The sequence below is a fragment of the Anas acuta genome, chromosome 1 (assembly GCF_963932015.1).
Source record: "Anas acuta chromosome 1, bAnaAcu1.1, whole genome shotgun sequence".
NCBI lineage: Eukaryota > Metazoa > Chordata > Aves > Anseriformes > Anatidae > Anas > Anas acuta.
In genome coordinates, this window is record NC_088979.1 from 181,843,721 (window position 1) to 181,866,207 (window position 22,487).

A 22,487-nucleotide genomic window follows, 5' to 3' on the forward strand; every position below is an offset into this window, starting at 1 on the left:
GATCTTCCTGATCAAAACTAGTACTTTTTACTTTAAACTAGAAAAGCTTTCCTTTAAAAAAAAAATAAAAATATTTACATAAAATCTGTTTCTAGTTTTTTCAAGGCTCACATTACAGTGTTGGCAGGATAGAGAGACACCACACACACCTGTCAGCCACGTACTACTACCCTACCTAACACCAGCAATATTGCTTCTAATTTATAAGACCAAGATTATAAATAAATATGCAATGTTTGCAGTCTGAAAAATCTGTATGGAACACATGCATAGCTTTGCAGTTAGACTAAGTGTTACTGGCAATTATTTAACTGACATGGGTCCAACCCTATCTTTAATGAGAAAGTACTCATGTGTGGACATTTTTACAAGGTGTATGGCGTACAGAAACATGAAATTCAATGCCTCTGTGGTGGTATGAAGTCCAGATTAAGAAGAATATATATCAAGAATTGCTCATCAACAGCTTCTATTCCAATCCTTAAGACAAAAAACACCTATCAAAATCTGGTGTGGAAATAAAAGGAAGCCTACCTTGTCTGCGCAGTTCATTTTTAACTGCTTCCACACCTCCTGTTTTTTCAATGAAATCATATATGACCTTTGAAGTTTCTTTGTCTTTTAGTTGAGCCTCTGAAATTCCACACAAATCAAACAGGTTTTTCAGTTCTGGGTCCAAGTTATTCACCTGCAAGTCAGACACATTAGTTTTAAGTAGCTTGACAGAAGATTTTAAAATATAATTTGTAATAGGGAAAAAATGATACAGTTTAGTGGGACAGCTAAAACAACTACATGTCGCTGAGTTGACTTTGCAGTCAGCAAGGTCTGTTTTAAGAAAGGAAGGTACCCTGAATATCAACTTAAATTTTGAATATTTTCCCCTCAATCCCAAATCCCTCTTATTCCCTTCTACTCCAATGTCTGTTTGAATCCTGTAACAGGGATTCAATTTGTAACCAGTCTGATGTGCAGTTAACTTATTTGATTCCAATCTTCAAAACTTATATTAAAAAGCCGCTAAAGCTTTAATCATGTGGTATCTTGAAAAACATCAAATTACTTACATCAAAACCTGTGTTTGGATCCCAACCAACATGTCCGATGTGTCTAAAAAAGCAGAAAAGTCCATTTAATCAGAGTAAAAATGACTTTGTTAACTAAAATAACCAGATACCCAGCTAGCTGGATTACTACCAGATCCTACCTTCAGCCCCCTAAGAGACCAAGCAATTCTTACTCCTCAGTGCTCCACTTGAGAAAGGAATAACAAAGCCTCCAATTATTCCCATATTCTATCTTATATCACAAAGACCAAGTGGCGAAGTAGTTTCCTCTGTTAGGTTATATATAGCCTGTGGCAAGACATTAAGGCTCTGTGCCACCCTGTGGTACATACTTACGGAGATGGAAGGACTGTACAGAGATCAAGGGTGGAGTTTCGTCTTCATAGGCAGACCTGAAGCTACTGTTAGTACCAACACTAAGCACTAGGGTTTTTTACTGAGGATGCTGGGGCCCCATTTCAGTTTTTGGTCTTGCTATAACTGCAGTTAGTTGATTACTCAGTTCAAAGGGCAAGAACGCAAGTAAAAGGTCTGCTACAGAAAAAAAGGAAAAAGGAAAGCCCTCTGTTTTCCCTAAATATTTAAATGCTTTTTATTATCAAAATATGGGATGATTTGTCAATTAATGGATTATTCTGGATGCTAAGCTTGCTTCACACAAATTAGACATTCAGTTGCAATGGTTTAACTGGTTTTTGCAAGTTAATAGAAATTTAACAGCAAATACGATCTTATACATCTCTGAATACCTGTATTAATTTTACAATGCTCTTTTAAGAGATTGTGAGCATGTGATTCAAAGATTATTGCACTTAATTTATATTAAAGAGTGTATGCAATGTTACATTAAGTATAGTTTGATTTTTATCTATTTTTTATTTATTTTTTCCTGAAAACACTGGAAGTCAACATCTGACTAGCAGAAGCAATTCAATAATTCTACTTCCTGATTGCAACTCTGGTCTGGCATAAGTAGTAGCAAATGTTGGTCTTCACCAGTATCACAGCTCAAGCTGCATACAGCTTTTCCTAATGGCATGTTTGCTAAACATCACTGAACAGTTATTTCCATATGTTTGTACAAAAAAGCAACTACAACTATTTTATATAGTAAGATGATACTCTGCTGTACTCTACAGGAAACTTAGCTAGACCTTAAATGGACCCAAAGAGACTTTCAAGCTTCTTTTCCAAAGGTTTACCATTTACAATTTGAAATTACATTTAAAGCTAGTCTATGTACAAATCTTGGCATAGACTAGAATATAACTTTTGTTTGAACTTCATTTAATACTTTATCTTATTCTCAGCTTTTCTAGGACTATTCTAATGTCCTGTGAATGCACATAAAGTGTCCCACAATTATCAGAACCCAAAAGACAAGAGCAACAAATTCTGTTTATACCTGCACCACTGCACACCCTTCCACAAATTCTGATCAGAGATACATTATACGAATGCAGATCTTTATTTGTAGTACTGTCCACCTACACTGACATCTGCATCAGTAGAGCTACAGCAGTGACCAGCTACGAATCAGTATTCAGGTTTTGTTATGTCTCTGTTCATCCTTTTCTCCATTTTTCAGTATTAAGTGACATTAATAGATGTCCCTTCACCAATACTCATGTCAGAAGAAACACAGCTGAGGTCTGAACTGTCTAAAGCACAGTCTGAACAGGGATGCATTTTAACCCATCTCTCCTTTTGTTCCCTGTGCACTTTGTACAGAAGACTCTCAAAACACTGCAACAACATTATCCTAACTGGTAATACTGGCATTACTTTTATGGAATTTTATTCTGGGAAAGCACGCCAGTGGAAGTGATGCAAAATAGTGGTTTGAAAGAACAAGACTTTCATTTGGCATGTAAATCTCATGCTGGTTTTCCAGCACTTCACAGAAGCTGATCTTTCCTGTAACTAACTCTTTAAATTGCTGTTGCTTTAGCAAATAAAGTACACTGATTTTAAAAGGCAGAAAATTAAGCTGTCAAATTATAACTTAAGAAAAAAATAGTTTTCGTAAGCTGACCAAAACCAACTTTCATCAAAGCGAAGCTTAAAATTACAGATAACTAAAAGAACAAAGACATCTAACAAATAGTAGAAAAACAACCTGTTCCTAAAAGGTGTATATATGCATGTTGTACTTTCATCACACAGTACAGGTACTAGCCCACGTACCAGAATAATTAAGTTTACAAAGTCAGAGATGATATGGCTATGTCATTGCTGCTGTTATGACAAGTCAGGGCCTGTTTAACAATGCACAGTTAAGCACGCATAGTTGTAAGAATAACGGAGTTTAAGAGTTTACCATTGAGGGTGAATTTAAGAGGAGTCTACACTGAGCTGACAACTTCAGCAAGGCATCTTTATGCAGTTAAATTAATTTATTTTAGGATAGCAGGTTACTTTTTAAGTACAGATTCAGTAAACTCTCATCTGCATCTAAACTTTTAAACCCTGCAACATGCCAACTAGCATTCATAGAAAGTCAGTTTACACACAATGGTAACACATTTAAATCCCACGCATAATTGACAAACTCAAATAAAGTCCTTACTGGAAGTTGGATGGTGTTCCAATATCTGCCTTTGTCAATCTTCTCTTTTTAGTTTTTCCTTTCTTCTTTTCTTTGGTATATGAAATATTGTTGACTTGTGGAGTATAAAATCTGTTAGTTGTAATTTCTGGGTTTTTGATATCAACAGTTGCCATTGGTAGGTTTGGGCCTGCGAAGATAAAAGAACAGGATTTTTAATAGCGTGTTTCAACAAAGCTGTATTTAAACTATATTTAACCAACAACTTTTTGTGTGCACATGCATGTGGCAAAATGCTTGTACTGTAGCCACAGCTTTATGTACCACATGCATCTGACTAGGTCCTGGATGTCAGATGCATAATTATAAGTTATTTGCTGAAGAAAAAGAGGCATTGCTAGAGCAGAACAATGGTGGAAAAAAAATACAAGCTAGAATTTTGTTTCTGCAAAATTGGCAAAGAAATTAATTCTAAATTAAAGGGTTTTCACGTGCATAGAATACATATGGATTTGTCAGAATTAGGTTTTGAGGGAAATGAGACAGTAATATAAGCACCTGTACACAATACCAGTATAACTGCCATCCTAGACGAGACTTAAAATTGAGTGCCATGCACAGCAACACCCAGCACGCCACTACCTTGGCAGCACAGTAAACATATCTTAAAGGAGAGGGAACCTTTGCTTAATAAGCATCGGGTGGGAATACTGTCATCTTCAAAGATACGACAGCATTTATAGAGCTATTTGGGAGTTATTTCTTTTTCTTTGACAGGTTTGGAAAACAATCCAAGTCCCAGATGAAAAACAGAGCTTGTGACAGTAAAAGCAATACTAGAAACAAAGTAAACACTCTGTGAATTATGTTCTCGAGCATGTTCTTTGTTATAAAGAACTCTGAATTACTAATCTAGTTACTGAAAATGTATCTGAATTACACTCCTGCCCATTTCAGCATTTTAGTATTAGGTTGCCTTTGTAATATTATAGCAAACATACCTAGATTATTTTCCACTCAGGTTTTTTAGTTTTGATGGCAGGTAACTCTTGACGTAAGGAAAGTGATGGTGTTAGTTAAATACTATGATTAAATACTATGAGGCAATTTACACATTTTTCATGTGGGTATATGCACACACACACACATGTATGTGTGTATTTTTAAAGAATCCTGCTAAAAGAAAAAGCAATCTCATTCTTCCAAAACTGAAATTAAGCAGGTCTACTTAAGACCAGTTTGGCCAGAAATAGTTTGAAAAGCATACTCTGAGTTACTATTTAATGGTTAGCAAGTCAATTAAAATAAGATTCTTTCATCCAACTTTACTGGGTGTACGATAAAAATGTTGACTAAGTTAAGTGAATCAGGACCTTATTTTGATTTTTTCATAACTGATATTTTTTAATTTTTTTATATTGATTATTCAGAATTATCCTACACATGCTGAAAGCACCAACAAGCTGTTTTCACAGTCCAAGCTCTGAATCTAAAAGGAGAAGCAGACAATGACAAATACATTATCTGACATTTGCAGCATAACACCTCTGTGGGAAGCATCCAGTACCGACCAGAACAAGAAACATGAACAGAAACAAGACACAGGGCTAGTCAAAACTCATCGAAAAACACGACAACTCCTACATTCCTGTGACAGTCTTAGAGGACAAGATTCTAAAACTGAAGGTAAACTGCAAGACCAAGAATTTCTGAAGTTTTTTCTACTACAAAGAAATGCTTTGATCTAGAGGTGCTATGATCTAGACAGCTATCCTTTGAGGATACAAAGCACAGACTGACCACACAACTATGCACAATTTGTATTGTTAAAGGTGCACTTGAAGTTCATGTAATATTCAACAGTTGGTGAATTTAATCAACCCAGAACATAACAATGTGGAGTTAAACCAACCTTCAGGATGAATTGAAAACTACAGTCTAAATTTCATTAGATTCAAACAGAAAAAATACTGTAGGAGTTGACTCTCACTTCGGTCACCAATATTATACCTTCTCACCATTACAGTGATATTCGTAGTTTCAAAAGCTATACTGACATTCAAGAATAAATATGTAGTCTTAAACTGACTGTAACTGGTTTTAACAAGTACAAAGCAGCAGCCATTTGCAAAATGAAGTTTTTTAATTTGAGCTGAGCTCGAATTAAGGGCTGATTGCCTAATTCCTTGAGTCTAATAATATTCACACCAGAGATCACAGCAAACTCTTCACTATGAAAGTTATTCTTACCATCAGGTTTACACCTTAGATGTCCACGAGGGATAAAAGCACCTTGGAAAGAATTGTATTCCTCCAGAACTGCCATGTTTATATCCAGTAAAATTTTCCCCATCAAAACACAAGCACCTTCCCCATCAGGTATAGACAGCTCAATAAGTGAAGATGAGAGAGGCATATAGAGCTCATCATTAGGCAGCACTTGACAATACAGTGGCCGTAGGCACCCACTGATATCAGCATCTTCAGAAGGGGGTCCAGAAAATGTAGTACAGAACATGTTGAAATATAAACTCTATGACATTCTCTGTATTTTAGAGCCTCTGTAGACATCTGTCCCTGACTACTGACAGCCCTACAATAAATGCAAACTGTTCTCATTAACAGATGAAACAATTCTGTCACATGGTTCTTAAAGATTCCCTCAGAACCTAATTCTGACAAATCCTTATTTCATCCAGAACTTCACTAAGAGATGAATTCGACCACAGTAACTCCTCGATTTGCACAACGACCTAGCTATAACAAGCGAGTAGAACACAAATCCCAGGAAATTACAGGCTAATACATTTTACATAACTCTTAATGCCAATTTATTTTAATCCTGCAATTCTAACAAAAAAAAAAATCTTAAATCTGTACCATTGTAAACGTCATACAAAAAATAGGAGCGCTTTTTCTGTGCAACTCCCCATTTATTTCAATGCATGCAGAAAATCCAGACAATCAAGCACCACTAAAACAAAGTTCCCCACAATACCTCAAAACACAGATTATACGTGTATGGAAGTGCCTGTTCTTGTTTTTCAGATTTGAAGATAATTGTGTACTGATACATAGTACATACAAAAAAAAGGTGTTCCTTTCCCCCGCAAAAAAGACAATTTTACTGCATAAAGGGAGCATAACAAAAGCCAGATGAGCCTACGACTGTTGTTTTTCTTTGTCACTCCTCTCCTGTTACACACTGATGATATGTATAGTATGGATCAGCTCTAGACTGAACTCCAAATGCTGCAGCCTGGAGGTCACAGCCAACTGAGGCTCTAACCTATGTCCTCAGCATGTCTCACCTAAGACTACAGCAGGCATAAGCACACCTGTCAGCAGAGAAGGTAGGCATTATAGCATTTCACAGAATCAGAAAAGGAAGGTATACAGATCATAGAAGAGCCACAGATGTCCCAGCAGAAGTTTACTAAACACCAGAGTTTTGACTAGTGATTATAAACCCAAAACACTGAGCATAAGCCTGTGTTTTCCACAGAATATTCAGCCTAAGTGGATGGGATCAATTAATGCAAGTTTTAGTACTTCGTAATTTTTCTCAAAACCATTTTGTTGCCTCAGGTCTGACTGGATAAACTACAGAGACTCATTTAAGCATTAAATTTTTACAGGATAGTTTTCTTCAATTTTATTCCTGTCACAAATAGAAAGCTAGACAAATGAATAGCTTGCATTACTGTCGGTCAACTTTCAGAACAGAGACAAATGCTAAATTTGCTGTGGTTGGTGGCACTACGTGGTCACCAACACTTTTCTTTTTGCTCTGCAGACATTGCTACCAGGAATGAACTTCTAGGTGATGGACAGCAAACATTGCTCAAGACAGTCAACAATTAAAACCCTCCCAAAGCTCAGAAAATCTAGTAGATAAGACCAGACTGGTATTAATATGATTGTTTCAAAACTAAGCAACCCAGTCACCGTTGAATGAAAGGATACTAAAAACACCTGGGCTAAGCTGATGATTGCCTGAGCTTCCTCAAAATTTAATGTGTGTGAAAAAGGCTTTTTTTTTTTTTTTTTTAACTATTGTCATTTTGAGAAGTATTCTGCATGGAGAAAGGACATCTATAGTTTCCATAATTTGGGATTAGTTAAGGACTTCATAGTTTGGTGACATGAGATGCTTGGATGTCTTAGTCAGAATAAAGTTAAGACCACCTCCTTGGACAATACGGGTTCAGGGACCCTTAGATGATCAGATGGTGATATCCCCGCTCAAGCAGTGAACAGGCATCAACAGAAATATCACCGGAGAACTCCCTTTTTAGCTTCAGTGTGGAGTCATAATTAGATTAAAGACTCCAAACTTGATATTCACTGACGTGCATTTCTCACTTGACCTAGGAATACATGGTAAATTTTTGGATAGAATTTATCCATAGTTTGGACTTCTTCCATGAATTTGATGATGATCTGAGAAATCACAGAATAAGCTTGGGTTGGAAGAGACCTTAAAGATCACCCAGTTCCAACCCCCTGCCATGGGTAGGGATGTTGACCACTAGATCAGGTTGCCCAGGGCATCATCCAGCCTGGCCTTGAACACCTCCAGGGATGGGGCATCCACAGCTTCTCTGGGCAGCCTGTGCCAGTGCCTCACCACCCTCAGAGAGAAGAATTTCCTCCTAACCTCTAATCTAAATATCCCCTCTTTTAGTTTCAAACCACCTTTTAGTTTAAAACCATAAAGATATTCATGTCAGTGAGATGTACTCCCGAGACAAATAAATTCAAATATTCTCTTGTGGAAAAAAAGAAGTTTACTCTTACAAACGTATGACATGTTACTAAAAGGCTATACTACAGGGTTAGTCAGATAAACAAATTAAAATGTCATGCATATTTTATGAAATCAGTTACGATTATGCCCACCTTCAGACAAATATATGAGCTTTGAATTTCAGCAATGTTTTGCAGAGCAACTCTGCATAGGTATATTCTGAAGACCAAACACCAAACGAAAGGTACAAAGCCTTCTTCACAGCTTAAGCTGAAGGGCCTCTGTCCTATTTACAGGAAAACATGCCCCTCTCCAAAAACATCCTTTACAAATGCCAGCTAAGAAGCCACAAATCTTCCAAGCTACAAGTAAACAAATACCAAAGAACAGAAACAAAACAAACATACTAACCTCCAGAGCATGAGTTTACTGCTTTTGCTACCACAGGACTATCCTGAACAAGCCCAAAACAAAAGCTATACAGAAACCATAAATGACAGCAGTAGGAAAAAATAAAACGCAGTGCTCATGCAAAAAGCTTACCATTTGGTGGGTCTCTTCTTTTTTCTGTTGAAAAAGAAAAAAATATATATATTTATTTTTTTTAAGAAAAAAAAAATATATTTATTCACAGGTATCACAGAACAAATTCATTCTAAACTTTAGTTTCTAGTGACACTTTCAATGACCTTGAGCTGAGACCTAACAACCTGGTTTTAAAACCTATTTGTTGACCATCTGAAAGAAGTTAAGCATTACAGAATTATGAAAACATATTTTAGATCATTAGCACTGATTGAAGTGAGCCAACTTGGAGTATAAGGAAATAGCTAGTGAGTTGATTTCAGACATTTTGACTCCAATATAAGGTGAAATATTCAAAAAGCAGCTGTTTTGGTACAACCTATCAAAGCAAGATTTTCTGAGTATTACGGTTTCTGATTTCCACTAACTGAGATTGTTCCTTCAGTTTAATTGGAAATACAATGAGCACTTTGATACAGCAATGTTCTCCCACAAAGCCAGATGTACTTTATAATTATTTTTGGTTTTATGTGAAGAAACTAGGACACAGAAGGGCAAGACACTTCACCTGTTAACCAGCAGCTAGCTGAACAATATTGCACAGAACTCAGACCTCCTCCTTATATTTTATTCACAAAACCAAATTGTTTCACAGATAATGAAGAATTTGGTTTGACAGCCTAAAATGTAGTTGTAAGCATTTCATACCTCATTAATCAGCCTGTAATGGTTCGTTCTCCTTTGAAGGAGACTTCCCACTTAGTATTTGTTCCTATACAACTCAACTTTTACCCTATTTTGTAACCTTCCTTCAAAACTCAGTTTTGAACAAAAACCAGTCCAGTTACACTTACACCACTTGTGTACCTACACAGACATTCAGAAGGCCTCTGGATTTAGCAAGATCATGCTTGCGTGTATGGTACATCACCTCACCACACCAAAAAACATGGCTTTATATAGATACTGGCAAATCTGAAATGTAACCGGGCCTCCTCTTAAGAGTTTAAGAAGAATTTTTAAACAGACATTTTCATCTTCAACAAGTCCTGGAAAAACTGCTAACCCATTGTGTTTTTCAGACAAGCATAAGGGGAAGGGAAACTGTGCTTACAGAGATATCCTTGACCTTGTCCTATCAATGTTAAAAAAAACAAAATCTAAAATTATAGGTGGGCAAGATGAGTCAGCCTCACATGCTGATGACCTTCAGTTGGGAATAGAGAACCTCCAAAAGAAGATGACCAAAACCCTTCAAGAATCTTCTTTGGCTGAGCAAGCCTTCAGATGACACCTGTCTCTTGGTTCAAAGAAAATTAGTGTTAGAGGTGAAAGGCTGGGGAACAAAGAAGGGGCTTTTTGGCCAAATACTCTTCCTAGAATATTTAGGTTAAGAATCCGCTCATGCTGGACTCCAAAAGAACCTGGTCAACTTCTGGAGTGTAATTGCAGTCCTATCTAGGAAGCATCAACCCTGGAACTGAAAAGGAAAGCGCAGGACTTAGGGCAAGCCATTTGGCACAGGAGGGGAAGCTGGCAAAAGCAGTAGGCATTCACGGGAAACGGTAAGTGGCTTTGTGCCAAATCATGGCAACCTGTTAAAATTTTCATTAGGAGAAAGAGTTTCAGAGATAAAATAGTGGAGAATAAAGCAGGACACTTTGAACACTTCCCACAATTTTTGCTGGGTCTAGGTAAGAATAATGATTTGTGACCGAAAGATACTAGATCTGTTTTTCCGTGGTTTCCACTGCAGACTAGGAAACAAGAACTCCTGTTCTGAAGTGCTGATGACCTCACCAGAGGTCTGACAGAAGATGGAGAATCCTGCTGATCCAAAAGATCAACTTCAGCTGCCAGTGTCTGAGAAACTGTGTTCTCATCAGCATGTACTCCTGGAAAGAGATCTCTGACGTGCTCAGCTTGCATCGGATTCCAGTCTCAGCAGAGATGCCCCTGCATCCCAGGCAGTAATAGCACCATTTAGTACATATTCAATACCCAGCTTGAGATGCATTAGGAAGGGCAGCAGGAGTTAAAAGCTTGTGGAGGAAGCAGGGAGCTTCAGGGAGGGCTAAAAGAGCTCCCACCCCTGAGCTACAAGGTGCCAAAGAATTAGACAAAAACTGAAACCTCCTACTTCTGAAAGGCAGTTAAAAATAAAGCTAAATTCTCTCAGAGCGTGGAGCACACACTAACATTTCTGAGGCAAGATGATAAAAAAAAATACGAACAAATGGTACCTACATGCAAGTATACCCAAATGTGAATGGACTATACTGACAGGCCCGGAGGAGAAAGGCTGTGTTCACCCTGCCTACTGAGGGAACTATTTGGGGTCCGCTTAAGAAGTAAGTGGAGAGATTGTTTAAGTGAGTCTACCAGAGACATTAACTACGTATGGTAATTTCTTCCTAACCTATGGTTAAGGATTTAATGAGTTTTTTAAAATCAAAATTTAACTAGATGAAAAAACAGCCTGATATTAAAACCTCTCTCTATCATTCCATTCTCCACTGAGTATTTTGTACATTTGTAAACTCTCATACATTCTGTTTGGAACCCTACCTTCACCTCTGCTGAACTCCAGATGCACTTACTCAGGAGTTGTCTGAACACTGACTGGAACACACTTCATGCCAAGTGAGGAAGAGCAGAACACCGTTGCCTCTTCTTGCAGCTGTATGACATTTTGTATACTAGTCTCAGCACCAAGACACAATTTTTTGATCCAGAACTGCTGTTCTTGCTGCCTTCCTGTAACCTGAACTTTCCATAAGACCCCTGGAAAAGTCTCCTAGCAAGCCCTGAATGGCATAGCAGGCTGCTAAGTGATCACAGAGAGTACTCATTTCTGTAAAAGCACATCAGGTGGCACTGCTAGGAAATGAAATATGTTTTGGAAGGCATAGGAGTAGAGGTCCCATTAAACAGAAAAAGTATTAAGAAAGCCAAACCATTACTGCAGCTTTAGAAGTTAAGATGTGTTAGAATACACATGATTTATTATCTAATATAAATAATACATGAAGCTTTAATATAATTTATATTAGATATAAACTTATGCGTACAGCATAATTTAGCCTACACATATAATGTTTTTATAAAGCATTTTTATATAAATCTATGTACATGCACCTACAGCAAATCAGTTTTACCTTTGACAAATGCAAAGCCTGTTATTATATGAGAACAATTACAACCAGTCCCTATGAATGACAAAAAGGAAATTCCATTTGGTGGCTTGACTAAAAAAAAAAAAATCTCGTAACTGTTTTTAATTCTTGTTTTCCAGTTCTTAGTAAGAAAAAGCGTGGAGTATTTTAAGATTTCATTCTTTTAACTAAGGTTTTCTTCAAATTGTAAGCATTTTGGGGCAGAGTCATTTGTCTTTTAAGACGTTTCAGAATGTATGGAATAAGCTCGTCCTGCAGCATGGATTTGAGCACACAAGCCAATACATTTACTCAAAGATTAAACAAGAAATACTATGGTGAACATCCTGTGAACCATAGGATGAACCACTATTTTTAGCCAAAGTTTGCTATGGCCAGCCATGCAGATAGATATTTCCTTTCTTCCAAGTCACATCTGTGCATGGCAGCACAGTGTTTTAGACACACGATAATGAAGAATGACACACAAGAATGCACATATTCTGCTTTCAAGCAGAGACCATCTTCAAGAAGCCAATTGAGCTTTGGAACTAATGCTCTGTGACTAAGCCACCATCCCTGAATTAAACCCACGTGGATCCTGCAGCTTCCTGAGAACACTTGCAAGCCCATGCTTCTCCAAGGGCATCCTCCCTTTACATCAGCCTTACCTGCATTCATTGCTAGTGCAATTCAATTCCAAGACAGACTACAGAAACTCATAGCTTAGACAGAAGTCCACACTACAGCTTACAGCAAGCCTAAGCATATCCATCAGTATCCAAGCTATGTTTTCTCTCACCTTACTCTTCCTGGTCACATGGCTGTCAGACAGGCAAGTCATTTATGAGATGTTTATGACAAAAAGGACCAAGACAAGATCTGGAGAAAGCCTGAGCTCCCTTTAAAACACTGACCATGTTTCCTAAGGCATCCTGCAGCTGACAAAATGCATGCTGTGCTTCAGACCGTCCTGTGCTGCTAAGGACAGTATAGGCACATTATGTCTCCTGTTCTCGGCCCCTGCCAAGATTACGAGTTTTGAATAGAAGATGTTTCTCTACTAAACACTGGACCAATGCCAATAATTCATTCACATGAACTACTGAACATACCAGATGGTAAAATCTTTGTTACAACCCACTTGGGCTGAATTTAAACAAATTCGTTATAAACAGCCCAGAGCTAAAATAGGGTTTTAATCAAACGTGAAAACAGCTTACGGGAAGATTTCTCCTTTTTCCCACTGACAGCTTACCCTTTTTGCTTCTTTCTGGTCTATATTTTCAAACACTACAATCTTGGAGTCTACAAGCTGAGACTTTATAGGAATGGAGCACCAAGTTATTTCAGAAAAAAAACATTTTTGTAAAATAGAGAGATGAAGCACTTTCATAACACAATGACTTCTAAATATAAATATGGCAGCAAAGCTTCCAGTTGCTTTCAGACATATAATTAATTTCCTGCTTCCCCCTAGAACAACATAAACAAGCCTCAATTTAAGATTAATTTAAATATTTACCAGATTTTCTCTGCCGTCGTCCAAGTAAATCTGTTACTGTTTTGCGGAATAGTTTAGCTTCTTCTTCATTAGCAAAATTAAGACCAACTTGACATGTCTGAAAAACATTAATATCCCCCCACCCATGACTAAGAAAATGTTTCAAAGACTTGTAAGTTCTTACACCTTCTGAAGGTATAATCAGTAAAAAAAAAAACACCACTGTAAATTTGGAAACAAATCTCAGTGAAACATAATCTAACAGGAATGTCTCTCTACTAATCAAGTATCTGTAGCTCATACTAACAAGTTTGAGCAAAATCTTGGGGCCTGAAATCAAAGTTGGGGGAAGAAAAATTATTATAAGAAATAGATAATACTTTACAAGCATCATCTGTAAGTCAGAAGACTTTCAGTATTAATGGGAGTCAAAAATACAGAAGTGCATTTTACATTCTGTTCTATGGCTTAAGTTTTCTAGTTGAAAGCCAAAGTTATTTCAATAAATAAGCATAAAAAACTTCAAGGAAAACAAGTAATATTGTACTTTCATAAATAATTTACAGAGTGAAATGAAAACCTCAGTTATATTAGAAGAAGTTACCATTCTATTAAAAGACATTCTAAAACAGGTATTCAAAGATGTTGAGACTCACATCTCCAGCAAAGGTATGAAAATATCCTCTAGGACTATTATATACAAAGTTATTGTACAGCTCCTGCTCCCACAATAATTTCCCATCCTGAAAAAAAAAAAAAAAAAAAAAGATTTGAAAACACTTGAAGACAAATTGCAGGTTATCTTTCATAATATAACCGATCAAGAGTTTGAAGCTGCATATTTCTAAGCATCTGTCGTTCACCCAAAGAATGAGCTCAATCCAAGTATACTAGAACACGTGGAGAAAACAGATGAAACCAGACTAATTCCCTCATTCTACCTTCTGTTCAGATTCCTGGATGTTTTAAAAAACATATCTCTATTTCTATAATCCTGCAGTAGTTATGCTGGTAGCACTAATAGTCAGCAGTGACAGCAATGATACAGTGGTAATAGTAATAAAAATAAGGGAAGCTTACATCAGCATGTTACCAGCTCAGGGTTTACCTGAAAACACTTAACTTCAAGGGAACAAATTTCACCTTTTTAAGCAAGTTTTATATATTTAAATGGCATTATGGTTCAACACCCAAGGAACAGTTTCTAAGCCTAATAATGAAGTGACCAAATGACAAATGTAAATGCCAACTAGCATTTCTGAGTCAATCTGAGAGACTTCAAGTAATTAATGTTGACAGTGAGCTACTCCTAGCTGTAGAGGGAATGGGAAGCTTTCCAAAGTCTCAGCGAAAGTCAACAGGACTTATACCTCTAGGTATCATTTTTTTTTGCTGTAAAAACATCTTGGAACACATTAGTTCACACTGCCCTGAGTGAAATATTAGAATCGGACAGAGATCTTCAGTATGAATACAAATACTGTAGGAAAAACAAATGTTTATCCTGCAGTTTTTCTATGCGTGAACACACTGATCATAAAAATGAAGATTCTGGTTTTCATCCCTAAAGAACACAGCATGTATTTCATTAGTACCAGCCAAGGTACTAACACCTGCTAGAGTTCTGGCAGCTACCCGTACCAGTAACACTATACTAGCTTTCACTGGTTCCACTAATCTGATTAGTGGAGGACAGCTTCTGTGAGCTGCAGGAAAATCACATCTTTATTTCATCTGTAAGAGCTGACATCTATGAAATAATTTAAATTTAGAACACTCAAGAAAGTTGCCCATGCCTATTAATACTCACTGTCAATGAACTGCTCAGTATACAACTATTTACTTCAGGATATCTGTGTACGGGTGTAACTACAATCACACAAACTCATTCAATTCAAAATGGAGAATGAATATAACAAAGTCAGTCTGCAAGAGAAAAGACACTTACCTTAATGTCATATATTCTGATAAAATATGACCTCTGCGGATTGTCCTTTACAAGGCAAGCTACACCACAGCATTTCTTTGACCACATGGCATTGCGATCTGCTGCATATATTTGAACAACTGCTGAAGACATCGTCTAGAAAGGAGAAGCAGTGATTACTTTTAAGGTAAAACCAATAAATTTTACATTTTAGCAGAGCAACTCTTAATGATCTTTATTCTAAACAGCAACTTGAGACTATTTTCCAGGTGGTAACACAGGCAAGTTCGAATGACCCCACATCGCTTCCATACCCTTTTTTTTTTGTGCAAGATTTAAATTGCTTAAGAACCTAATAGAACATTTTGTTCTTGGCCATAAAATCAGCAAGAAGACTTTGCCCGTAAGAGGCAGACCAGTAACTATGGCAGTCACACAGAGAAGCCCTACTGTGCTACTACATTTTTCTGTTCATTACTTCAAACTGAATAGAAATGCAATATGCAGGCTGTAAATTACAGGGCCTGGAAACACTCCTGGGTATTGGAATGCAACTGCCTATATTGCTTAATTGTTAAAAATGGTCTCTGGCACGATTTTAACCTATGCCAACTAGCAAACCCCTAGAATTCTTTGGCATGGTTTGGGAATTCACATGAACAAGGATTGCTCCCAGCTGGCAATGTGAAATTGTCCTGTTTTCAAATTGAGATATTTTATTAAAATATTATTCTACACCAGATTGCTTCCGTGCCTGGAAACGTACCTGAACATATTTTCTAATATATACATAATTTGTGTTCTACTGTAAAAGTCCTATAAGGGAATAAATACTCTTCAAAGGCTCCAATTTTCATCTTGTAGCCAAGTCACAAGGATATACAGCTTAAAGCCTCTGTCACAGCACAGACCAGAGGCTATCCAGCCCACGGTCTGTGCTGTAACAGTGGCAGGTGCCCAGGGAACACAGCAGGACACCTCTCTGCCATGGGAACAGACCCCCAGCACAGGCAGGCTGGAGCTCAAAGCCTTCCTAAGCCAGCACATGTGTTTTACTGCATGTATTTTTAACTCTGTGAGTTTATCTCATCTCTCCTTGACTCCACGCGAACTTCTGAACTTCATCCAGGTGAACTTCTGAGTCCAGCATACAGGACTGTGTCACTATTCACTTACACATTGTGTCAAGAACTCCTTTGATTGAAAAATGTGCCACCTGGTAGTCTCAGCTCACCATCCCTGCTAGTTCGCATGCCAGGAGACAGTAGGAATGGCTCCTTGGTTGCTTCTCCATGCTGCACATGCTGTTATAGATATTCTGTCATAGCTCTTTACCCACAGTTTCACTACTGTTTAGAGAAGTGATACTAGTTTTAAGTCATCCTTGTACCAAAAAAAATATAGAAATAGATAGAAATAACACATCTATGCTTTCATTACCCTTGTAACTCTCAAACGCATCTTACCCAGTCCTACCGCATCCTTTTTAGACTGGGGATGAGACTTATGGTGCATGAACCCATTTTGTTAGCATTTTGAACCTACGAGCAACAGCAATATTGCTTTCTAGTTTGTTCTCTATTTCCCTGTATTTTTAAGTGCTTTCTTTTCCATTAAGGGACAATACATTGATCTTTTCATAGATCTGTTACATTTCCAAGAACTTTCTCAAAAGACACGTGGTCCGAGCAATGGGCTCCGTACCAGGTTTCCCCAGCCACTCTACCAGCATTACTGCACCTTCATCAGCACTGCTCGCCAAACAGCTGGCTTATCCAGAATGCACACCTTGGTGCATTACATCAACATCTAGTGGTGCACTAAGTATCTATGGTGATGATTACTAAGTATCACCATCACTGACATCACACTTTTCAATGGCTTTACAATGACCGAAAGAATCACTAGAGCTTCTTGGAGTTTTTCTTACCAAAAAGCTTCCAGTTTGGTTAAAATAGAGACAAAGTAATTAGCTGAACTGACAGCTACTCCCTAGGGAAGCTTTATAACCTTTGGCAAAGCCCTGTGATGCAATTTTCACACATTCCTCTTCGCAACCATTTCTTCAGAGGTAGTAAGACCGATTTCTCACCACTGAGGTATCCAGCAGGAAGAAGTCAGAGCTGACTCAGAGCTTTGCAGTCAGCTCCTCAGATGCTCTACAACTAAATGCAAAGCAAGACTTCTCTCCCAATAACCTACAGAGTCATGCAACTAATTTAGGTCACAACTGGACTCGTCAGGTGAGGAAAAGGGAACCTTGAATTAACCACAAGAGAACAGTTTGCTGGTGGACATTGCAGGTGTACGAGATGTCCAAGAGATGTTACTTTTCCCTTATGCTGCAATAGGCAAAGACTTGATTTGGGGTACGACTGCCCATATTTCGTTCAACTGCTAACAGCCTTTTCGCTCATTTCTGTCATTTCATCTCCTTTTTAAACTGATAATCTTGTAGACACCACAGCAAAAAGGAGCACAGGTGTGCCACCGTACAGGTATAACCAAGAAGACATTTCATTCAACCACTATTCATACAAGAAGCCTTCTCAACCCCCCAAAACAAGTCCAACTCCACCAGCCTCTGCCCAGCAGGGCTACCCACAGAAACAGGTGGCTTTGGCAGCAATTTATGCACCTTACATTCAAGGTCCAGAAGAAGTATTTGCATTGAGAAATGGTGTACTACCAATTGCTTCCTATTGTATCTAGCAGCAAAAACACCAACTGGATTATCCAGGCAAACCCTAGTTGTCGTAACTCCACGATGATTGCATAGAAAACCCACCCCATGAGCAGACAGAGCATTACACAAAAACAGTGTCCTCATTCTGTGTAATCACAATAGGTTTAATTTACACGTGGATACTCTAAGCACAGAGCTCAATTTGCAAGTTGGAGAACAATTTCACTGCATCTAAAGTAGGTGTTGTTAAAGCAGGTGTTGTTCTGAGACCTACCAAGCCCAGAGTTCAATTACATTTTAACTTACTAATTAGCATTGTGCAAATTCCTAGTGTTGACAGACTACAATGAGGTTCTCACATGTTAAAACATAATTATGAGTTCCACTATTACACCATTTAAAAAAAAAAAAAACAACTAAAGGGACAACACAGTAAAAAAAAAAATACAAGCTGTATTTCAGCAGGAGAAGGACAATAATATCCAGCTCCTTCTACTTCATTCTTGTGTATGATGAAAATGAATGGAGGCTGATGTTTTACAACATTTTATGTTGCTCAGCTTCTGGAAGACAGTTGACAATAATATTTAATCATCCACAACCTTTGGAAATGTACACACACAGCTTGTAAAAGTGTTTGAACTTACGACCCGTAAACTTCATGCACTGCTATTCATTATCAATCTCAGCCACGCTAATTGACATTTTTCAACTTCAATTGCAGAACTCCAGCATTTGGGAACATTTACACAAATATCATAACTTACACATTCAATGGTATTTTTTTTGAATTTGCATTCAATTTGTCTTTTGAAGCCAATTAATATACACTGCTCAGTTTCTCACACCATTCTTGAAACTAATTTTGCTTTTAGAAGTATTCCTTTAAAGATGTATGTAAATGTGTCTTTACAAGAAGTCCTGCCCCTGACTTCCCACACAGAATTGGAGAGGAGTGCCATTAAATCCTCCAAGTAATTAGGGTGTTTTTTCTGAGTTTCAGTAAGCTTCTGTGTTACTTAATACTTAAAAGTTATTGCTGTGTTTTCAGCAGAAAGATTCTGAAGTTGATCCTACTGCTGCGCTTAATTTTTCTGTTGAGGTCTTTGTCCTTTTTACTTACTTTTGTATAAGGTGCACAGGAAAAAGAAAGAAGCCAGCCCACCAACCATCAGGGAATGAGAGGAGTCAATCCCCTTGGTTCCCTTTCTTGTTCCCACAGCCAGCATCCTGCAGGAGGACATGCCACTGATTCCAGGGACTTGTCACACCCCCACACTAATGAGCTGTGAAGCAGTAAGCCCGGTGTCAGCTCACTGGCAGAGCTGGTCTCATCCTTGGACACGCAGGCTGCAGGATATGCGCTATCAGCACCGGGCTCGTGAAACACCCTCTGCCTGCAAAAGGTGGCCACGACGAGTCACCGCCTGTTTGTGGGGTGGCTCACACCCGTGCTGATAGCTTCCAGCTGGGCAATAAGTACCTGAGTACTTTGATCAGCTTCTGGTATGAATGCTTGCTGCAGACACCTAATTAATTCCGTAGAGTAACTCAGCGTGTCTCAGAAACAGTAAAGCAAGCCAGCACAGACAGCAGCATGCCTGACTGCATGAGCAGGCCATCACACCGGACAGCTCAGCAGAATCCTTGCCAGCATACAGGTCCCCAGCTGCTTGCAATGCCACGATCAAAGAGCCTCAGATACCTGGTGTCGGCTGCGACCTCCCTAAGGCATCCACTCCAACCTCTGGCTTACAGCAAGGGTAATTGCAAAGCCCCGAGGTCAGGTTGCTCAAGGTCTTGCCCAGTTAAGTTTAAAGGCCCCAAATTACCTCTGGGAAGCCTGTTCCAGTGCTTAATCACTCCCATTTTAGTGCTTGTAAAAATACAACTGAGTATAATGTATTCTTCTAATGGTTCGGTATTGCTGTGTTGCACGTTGACAACACTTCTGAAAACAGTGACTTTCAGTCTTTTTTCCAATTTTAAAGCTCCAGATTTTTCCAAGAGAGGTGCAGACTCATGTATACAAAGGCAATTAAATCCCATGTGGCAGATTTCTTCTCCTAGTTACCCCTCCCAGCCCCAGGAAGTATCTTACAAAGAAAACTGAAGGACAACCTTGCCCTACAACACAAGACCACAGCTAGCTGCCGTTTGTTTCCAGGCACAGCAACTTCTTGAAGCATGCTGATATTGATATAACACCCATAGCTTCTTCAGGAAGTCTGTCAGAAGACTTTCAGCTTGAATGTCTCGGGGCACACAATTAGCTACTTCAATATTTCCATGAAAAATGCTATGATGCTACTTTGCAATTCAGAACTGGCTAGCTGTGTGCAATCCCCATCCTACCAGACTGCACACCAATATTTCTACTTTTATTTCCTTAAAGTAGGTATCTGGAAAAAGCTGTCCCAACCAATACTACTACTGGTGAGCAGGTACTGGAGGCAGGCATTGTAAGACCTGCTGCAATCCCCATTATCCTAAGCCAACACCCTAAAGCTTGACCGGGTGACGATGCTGGATGCTCCCGTTCCACTCGGTTCTTCTTTGATACAAGCCCAGGAGGACAGCTTGCAGTTTGCTTCTACAAGGGTTGTTGCTTCTAAAGGGCTGTTGCCACTGAGTGTCATCAAACCAGGGGGAAGTCACAGGCAGCCTCTGATGGCCGGGCTCCAGAACAGAGGTGTGAAGTCAAGCACCACTTCGCTGTGGAAAACACTTACTGAGGCGTAACTCTAATCTTGACCACGGCAAGGACAGGAAGCTTTGCTACGGAGGAAATCTCTACTAGCCAAGCATTATTTAAGCCATGAAAAAGGAGATGGAAACTCACTAAGACTGATGAAAGGGAAAGCAGCAGCAGCAGCCAGAATGCTGGGTAGCTAACTGTAAGAAATAAGATTAGTCTACAGAAAATTAGCCAATTAGACAGAACTGTGACATTTATTTCTCTAGAATACAAGTATTTCACAGAAAAAAAATCACACCGGTCAATCGAGCAGAAGCATTGCTTGAAGTCTTAGTTTACCTCAGAAAACCTATTCTTGAAATAATTACACATTTACTTGTCAACACCTTAATAAGCTCATGTTATTCAAAGTGAACTAAACCACAGTCAGACAGTGGTAATACCTTTGTGTTGATCAGCTTATCTTTACTGTCGTAAATAGATGGAGCTTCCAAAAACACTTCTGCAGTGCTCAGCACAGCCTGTGCATTGTAACTCACCACTCTTAACACAGAGCATCAACAGAAGCTGCTGTGTGGACGAGAGGCTGGAACCTCCTCCCCTTCTCATGGGAAGGCTGTTGGTGGTGGCATGCACATCACAGCCCCGTGCCCTGGCGGTTTGATTTCCCTTCTGCACAGTGGTCCATTTTGAAGAGAAACGCTGCTGTTTTCTTGGCGCTGAGGCTGTCTCCTGCCACACGGGAACAGTGAGTTCCCATCCTGCTCAGAAGGGATGATAATCCACCTCCAGGCTGGTTGTTCTCAGCTCTGAGCAATCCTACAGACGGCACGCTCCAGTCTCCTCCAAATGTGCTTCTAAAGGAACCAAATGAGCCTGTCTCTGTTCAGATGAGTCCTAAACTAATTAGACCACTTAAACAACATGCAAGTATGCAATTTTTACATTGGAAGTAGCAGAGGTATTTCCTACAGTAGACAAAAATTTCCTAGTTCTTTCACAGAAACTTGGAAAACTTGAGCTTGGTTAAGTTCAGGAACCTACAATGTTTCTCAGCCCTGGGCAGTAGGTGATCCACCTCTCAAGCATATATGCCTGCTGTGAAGGTTTAGGTCCACTTCAGGGATCATAGCAAGAAATATAAAGAAATATCAAAGCCTTCATCAAATTTTAGAGGTCTCAAATACAAGTGTGCTTACACAGCAAGTAAGTGCCGCCTGCTTTTGCAGTTTTAGAAAGGGAAGGGATGGAGATGGGAAGAAACAGCACAGGAGAGAGAAGAGACTTGTTCGGGTTCCTGTTGACACCTTTATCTGAAGAACACAAGGACTGGGGCCCCACTCAGTAGTGATGATAGAAGAAACACAATAGGTAAAGTAGATGTGTTAAGCCACTGTTTTAGTCTTTTTCCCTTAAGAGATGTGGGTCACATTATTTAAGGTTCCTGCTTCTTGTACAGCGTGTGATTCCCTTGGCTTGATAGTCCACACATGGAGACTTTTGCGTAGATAGAAATACCTTTCAAGGTATTCCATACCTTGGCTATGCAATTGAAATTTGGTAAATTGCCAGGCTGGGAGTTGTGTAATCTGGTTTACATCTTAGCACTAAGTTGTCTGGTAAACCT

The 22,487-nt window shown here is 38.8% G+C and overlaps 1 protein-coding gene across 2 annotated transcripts in view; it reads right to left on the bottom strand.

The window, feature by feature from the left end:
• Positions 1 to 22,487, bottom strand: part of WASL (WASP like actin nucleation promoting factor) — a 49,775-nt gene that overhangs the window by 8,642 nt on the left and 18,646 nt on the right. For both annotated transcript variants that reach the window (XM_068669616.1, XM_068669615.1), the window contains exons 2-8: positions 15,498 to 15,632; positions 14,206 to 14,292; positions 13,571 to 13,667; positions 8,909 to 8,932; positions 3,637 to 3,805; positions 1,068 to 1,110; positions 535 to 688 (exon numbers count right to left, since the gene is read on the bottom strand). In XM_068669616.1, coding sequence (XP_068525717.1) covers positions 535 to 688; positions 1,068 to 1,110; positions 3,637 to 3,805; positions 8,909 to 8,932; positions 13,571 to 13,667; positions 14,206 to 14,292; positions 15,498 to 15,632 — 709 coding nt within the window. The remainder of the gene's footprint in view (positions 1 to 534; positions 689 to 1,067; positions 1,111 to 3,636; positions 3,806 to 8,908; positions 8,933 to 13,570; positions 13,668 to 14,205; positions 14,293 to 15,497; positions 15,633 to 22,487) is intronic.